The following is a 6,838-nucleotide window of genomic DNA, read 5'->3' on the forward strand; positions in this document are numbered from 1 at the left end:
GCACGTGCCTAATCAGTAACAATCCGACTTGGCATTTCATCAAAGAGTATCAGTGAACTTAGAGAAATGAGTTTAGAAGCTTTGTAAAAAAAGATAATGCAATCTAAAATTTTCGTGCATATGTGTGTGTGCGAGATCGAGGCTCAAGAGTAAAACAGCTCAGTAGATTAGTTGCGTGATGTCGCGATAGACAGAGCTGCAATCTTACATGACAAAGACAGACATATTCGTACTATCTTCGTCTCTTTCATGTGTGTAGAGCAAATGCATGTATGCAAAGTACGCATACACTAACATTATTGCAGTTTCTCTATCTTTTTTTCAATCATACACTCTGTCTCTTTCTAATCGCTCGCTCACTATGTTCTACGTATCGTTTTATGCGTCTCGCATATTCACTTATACGTTCACTTACGCTTCTCTCTCTCTCTCTCTCTCTCTCTCTTTCTCTTCTTTTGTTCATTTATTATTCTTTCATTCCTATTATTATATTTTTATATTAGTTCAATATTTATTCTTCTATTTTATTCTTATCTTTCTACACGTAAATAAATAAATAAATAAATTTATGTATTTTTATTTTATACAACATAAATGAGATATACAATACAAGTTATTTTCTTTTTTTATTTTATTACAGTTAAATACAACAAATGTTTATACAAAAACACACACACATGTATAATACTTTTATTTACAAATATACAATGTTTCATTTATGCTCTATAAAATAAAGATGAATAAATTAATTTATTATCATGTAGGAAACAAAAATATAAACAATAAAAATAAAACAAATAAAAGAATATAGTAATGGCAATGAATACAATAAAGAATAAGCAGAGAAAAAAAGAGAGAAAAAAAGAGAAAGAGAAAGAGAACAAAGAGAGAGACAGAGAGAGAGAGAGAGAGAGAGAGAGAGAGAGAGAGAGAGAAAGCAGCATGACTAACGTATAAACAAATAAGCGAAAAATGATATATAATTTTAGTGACAATATTATAAAATAAGGATAAGAATGTTAGGATAAAAATAAGGAATTAATCCCTTATCATACAATGACGTCTGAGAGACGTCATTCATTTTATGTGCCATTGTAGACTTGACGTCTCCGAGACGTCAAAAACTGTCTTCGGCGAAAGTATATTGTTACCGCGCAGTATATTGTTAGATTCTTTAACTGTTTCAGTCATGTGTGCACAAAACATAATATAAGAAGTGAAACAACTTGGCAATGTAAAACATGTTTAGTTCCTCTACATATTCCCAAATGTTTTGAGATGTTTCACACATTACAGAATTACTAAGTTATTATTTTATAGTATTACTTAATTATTGTACATTATCAGTATATATCAATCATATTGAAAATTATGTAAATTTAACGTTTTGCATGTGCGCTTTGGTTAAAAAACATATGCGTTCAATTTGTGTGCTGGTTATTTCACACAAGATACAATTTGCATGTGCGTAAAATAAATGCCAAAGGCGATCAATTCGAGAGCTGGTTATTTCACACAAGATGCAATTTGCATGTGTGTAAAATAAATACCAAAGGCGATCAATTCGAGAGCTGGTTATTTCACACAAGATGCAATTTGCATGTGTGTAAAATAAATACCAGAGGCGATCAATTCGTGAGCTGGAGAAAATATTTTGGAAAAATCTCAAAATATGTATACTTACGTCCTTCTAATATATAAACATTCACATTTATGTGGTGAAAAAGTTTATAATACTGCGCTCTCAATCATATCGGTTATATCGATATACTAACGATGATAAATATTTATTATCGTATTCATAAAGCTTATGATGATATGCAAAAAAATATTAAGAAAAAATCTCAATGCGAAGACTATCTTTATTGCAGAGACAAAAAAAAATATATTGTTATGTTTCACAAGAATAGGCGATGGAGAGGCCTACTCTATTTACAATATTCAAGATATTCGAATATTCAATATTCAAAATATTGTAAATTCATTATTTTGTCACGATTGAGATAAATATATAATGTATTGTAAATGTTTGCAAATTTATACTACAAATACATAAACATTTACATATATATCAATTATATACATATATATATATATATATATATATAATATTTTATACATATATAAAATATTATATGTATGTATGTGTATAATATATTATATATATGTATACATAAACATGTACATATAAAAATATGGACACAAATGTCCAAATGGCATTTCTCTTAAAAAATATACAAAAGAGTACACGTTATTATGTAAGCAATATTCAAATTGTGTTCAATGCAATAAAGACATGCATATATATTTTAATATCACACGCTTAGATATGTTTGGATATATATGCTAGACGATAAATAAAGCAATAAAAATATATTGTAATATTCTCATTTAAATATATGGAACACAATGCAAAAATTGCGTCTTCTATTATGCATGTTTGAATTAGGCCCAGTTCCACAATTTACTTTAACCGGGGTTTAACTCATTGAACTTGGTTTAAAAGAAATGTTGCGTTCCACACTGCCTTAAACTTCGATTAAAATCGATTTCCTGCGGTTAAAGTTGAACGCTGAATTTTGGGCGTTTAAAGAATATAAACGAAGTTTAATACTACAATGGCACTGATTTTAGCGTGAAAATTTATTCTATAATTTTTAAGTGTTTCATAATAATAAAATAAAATAATTGGTGGAAAATAATTGGTGAGAATTAGCAATGGCTTTAGAATACGTGTTATCTTCTGAAGACGAAAATTTTATAGAAATAAAAAATCGACGCCCGAAAAAAATAAGAAGACGACCATCATATTTTGAAGAATTTGATAATATTGATTTTCATGTACGATTTCGTTTATCGAAGAAATCTGTTACTATAGTATTAACAGAAATTGAACAGGAAATTTCTCATAAAACAGAACAGTAAGTAGAAAATTAATTTAAAACATAATTAGATTTTTACTTTGACAGATACATGTTGTTACAACAAAATAGAATAACAATAATACATAGAAGTCAAATATTTAATTCAATCAAATCAATAATATAAAATAATTGATATTATTATTGACAAATTTATGTTGATAATTTTCAAGTATACACTATTTAGTTCAATATCCTTTACATTCTGACCACAAATAAATAAACAAGAGATAAAATGATTAATATAAATTATAGTAAAACTGCTTTTTGTTTACTAGAAACCATGCCATATCTCCAATGAACCAACTCCTTCTAACATTGAGATTCTATGCAACTGGGAATCATTTACTATCAGTAGCAGATTTTTCAGGAGTGAGCAAAACAAGTTCTCACAGAATTATTCATCGAGTGACTAATGCTATTGCTCGTCTTCGACCAAGATACATAAAGTTTCCTATGCTTGCTGAAGAAATAAAGAGAGAACAAATCAAGTTTTTCGATTGCAGGATTCCCAAGAGTAATAGGTTGCATAGATTGTACTCACATAAAAATACAATCATTTGGTGAGTAATATCCAATATTTTATAAAATATACATTTATATTAAAAATATTAGTGCATATTTTTGTGTAAGAACAGACACACATGCACACAAACACATAAATTTTTAAATTACATTCTGAAGAAAAAATTTTAAAAAAAAGTTTAAATTAAAATTATTTTGTTTTTTTAATGAATTTAAAAACAAACTTTTTATTTTTACTTTATGTATAATTTTTTATTTAATTAATCACTGAAATATGTGTTTTTCCATCAAAGGTATACTTTATATGGTGTTTATCTTGTTTTATAAAGAATAATATATGCTTTTATAGAAAATACATTCTACATTCCTAGAATTGTTCATTTGTTATTCATTATTTTTTATAATAGATTGATTTATTTTTTACCTTGATCCTTGTTGCATAAAATTTCCATTCTTAATTACAAATATTAACTGATATTATTTATTTATTTCAGGTGGAAACGACGCCGAATATTTCAGAAATAGAAAAGGATACTTTTCTATAAATGTTCAAGCAATTTGTAATGCTAATTTAGAGATAACAGATATTGTGGCCCGTTGGCAAGGATCAGTGCATGATGCTACAATATTTAACAATTCCAGGATACGAGCCTTATTCGAAGGTGGAATGTTTGAAAATTCTTTGCTTTTAGGTGATGGTGGTTATTCTGTTCGTCCATATTTTATGACTCCTTTAAAAAATCCACGCACTCGGGCAGAACAGTTATATAATGAATCGCATATACGAACACGCAATACTATTGAGCGTGTATTCGGAATATGGAAGAGGAGATTTCCTATTTTAGTACTTGGATCTCGATTTCAAAAAGTGGATAAAGTATTACCTATAATCGTTGCAACTGCTGTGTTGCATAATATTGCTCGACGTGCTGGAGATCTATTACCAGCAGATGATCCAACATTACAATTGCTCCATGGGAAGATATTTTACAAAATGGAAATATACCTTGTTGAAATGATAGGCTCGATAATAATAACGGCATGATAACAATGCGGCATATATTAATCAACGATTATTTCCAAAGGTAAGAGAAAGATTATCGTAAGTTACGTATTTACAAATAGTATATTTGTATGGTATAACTATTTAATATTTTATTATTAAATGAGACAAAATATATCAAATTATAATGATAATAAATAATAATATTGTCAATACAAATGTTTCGTAAAAATAATATATGCCATTTATCATTATTATTAATATATTCTTTAAAAAATTGAAATAAAGTTGATTTTAAATTTTCTTCTATGTAACTTTTTTAAGACTATAAAAATGATAAATTATCAGTTTTTTTAAATTATTACTTTATTATTAATTTACCTAAAAAATAGTTTAAAAATTTATTATTATTTTAACATATTGAATTTTTTCAGTTTATTATAGAGTAATCAGTTTTGGTGTTAAAAACAAATATAGCCTTTACACAAATTTGACGAGATAGGTCATTTTTATAAAAACGGGATCATGACTTTATTAAATGTCACAAAACATCCACTGACATTAGATATAAGAAATGTTACATTTTGAATGATCCAATTATAAAATATATAGGCTATTGCAAAAAGTATCTTAACAAAATTGAATTATCTGGATATCATGAGAAAAAATAAACAAAAATTTTATCAAATATAAAACTTTTATTTATGTATATATAACAATATGTATGTATAATAACAAAATAAATACTTATTTCTACATATTGTGTATATTAGTTTCTTTTAATACTTCAAAATTTAACAATTTAGTTTTGTTTTGGTATGTAATGTAAGATAATTTGATACAAAATACTTAGTATAGATACTTAATCTAAAGTAAAATAACAAAACTATTTTAATGAATGCATATTATAAATATCGAAATTTTTTAACGTACGTTAAATGATCTAAATATGATCTAAATTAGAATTAATAGAATCTATATAACTACCATATCTAATTAACAGAAAATAAATTATTTCATTATATATTTTGCTTACTGATACCTATCAATAAAAATTAATAAAGAATCTTCTTTGGTACTTGAAAATAAAAATTTATAGTTTCTTTGAAATAAACTTTAAAATAAAAATTTACAGTTTCTTTGGTATTCAGTATAAAATAAAATAATAATTTCAATAAATATAAAAACTTTTAACATAAGAACATGCTCAATATGATTCAAATTGAAACTGTAGACATAAGGAAAAAAGAAACAAATTTATTTTTCATAAAATTTCAATTGTTTTTTAAGCATTTCAACATAAAGTTTTTCTTTTTCTAATTGTTTTTCGTAAATTGATATTTGTATTGGCAATATTTTACGAAAATTTTCTTTCATTAATTCCACTAACTCTAATTTAGATTGTGCAAGATCATAAAACTGTTCATTTTGTTTGGAAGAAGTTACTTCAAGCTGTTTTGATTTCTTACGTTTCAAATTTGGTTGTGATGAATTATTTGTTGGAGGATCACAGTTTTTCTTACTAGAAGATTGTGTACAGAATGTTTCGATATCTTCAAATGACAATGAGTTGTCAGTTTTATCGTTATTTTCATTGTTGTTTGAAAATTGCAATTCTTTGCTTTTTTCAGAACTCAGCTTAGCTGGTGTCCATTCAGCCCAAGTTATTGCATTTAAATTTTCTTCTTCTAGCATCTAAAATAAATACAAGTATTTTAAAACAAGAGTTTTTAATTTCAAATATATATGAAATAAATAAATATTTGAAATATATATGTATACCTCAACTTGATAACAGTCTTTATTTTCCAATTCTTTGCTGTACTGTAGATCATCTGTGTCTACGATACATCACATATTATTAAATCTTTATATTCTTTTATTTCAATTACAAAGTTTTAAATCTATTGACTTTAGAAATGTTCTAAGAAAAATATAAAATTATTTTATAGCATACCTGGCATATAATCGCTGTCAAATCTATTTTGTAAACCTTCAACCGATGGCTGAATAATATTTTTGACCATTTCAGCAATAGGGTCATCTCCGATGATATTCATTTTCCACCACCTGTGTACGATTTATTGAATTTATGTGACACGTGTATACAATGATTTACATTAATATTTTTAAAATCTAAATAAAATAAATAAAATTAATATTTAATAAGATATATTACCTGTTTTGAAAAGTTCACTACGAATTTCAGCATAATGTTTACAAGTTTTTTTTTCAAGTTGTCCCAACAATTTTTTAGACAACCCATATCTCGATGTCCTGAGATACAATTGAGATAACACTGTTAAATTTCTTTGTGATGTTTATCCAACATTTCTCTTTGTCTTTTACACTTACGTTATCAGTCTTTTTATTTTCAATGATATTTTTT

At 26.0% G+C, this 6,838-nt stretch overlaps 2 protein-coding genes across 3 annotated transcripts; one reads left to right on the plus strand and one right to left on the minus strand.

Moving 5' to 3' along the window:
* Nucleotides 1–2,701: 2,701 nt before the first annotated feature.
* LOC126858663 (putative nuclease HARBI1) lies at nt 2,702–4,491 on the plus strand. Its single transcript, XM_050609141.1, is given in 4 exon segments — nt 2,702–2,921; nt 3,200–3,418; nt 3,420–3,484; nt 3,941–4,491. Coding segments are annotated over 4 exon segments (1,038 nt in total). The 5' UTR covers nt 2,702–2,718.
* An 864-nt stretch (nt 4,492–5,355) lies between these two features.
* On the minus strand, nt 5,356–6,505 carry LOC126858662 (uncharacterized). Of its 2 annotated transcripts, XM_050609139.1 has the most exons (3): nt 6,407–6,505; nt 6,232–6,290; nt 5,356–6,144 (listed from the first exon to the last, which is right to left on the minus strand). In XM_050609139.1, exons 1-3 carry the CDS (start codon nt 6,474–6,476, stop codon nt 5,707–5,709), a joined length of 567 nt encoding a protein of 188 aa, XP_050465096.1. In that variant the 5' UTR covers nt 6,477–6,505; the 3' UTR covers nt 5,356–5,706. The 2 variants fall into 2 exon arrangements, with proteins under 2 accessions (XP_050465096.1, XP_050465097.1); XM_050609140.1 differs by lacking the exon at nt 6,232–6,290.
* Between the last annotated feature and the right edge of the window lie 333 nt (nt 6,506–6,838).

The sequence above is a fragment of the Cataglyphis hispanica genome, unplaced genomic scaffold (genome assembly GCF_021464435.1).
Source record: "Cataglyphis hispanica isolate Lineage 1 unplaced genomic scaffold, ULB_Chis1_1.0 scaffold30_size21482, whole genome shotgun sequence".
NCBI lineage: Eukaryota > Metazoa > Arthropoda > Insecta > Hymenoptera > Formicidae > Cataglyphis > Cataglyphis hispanica.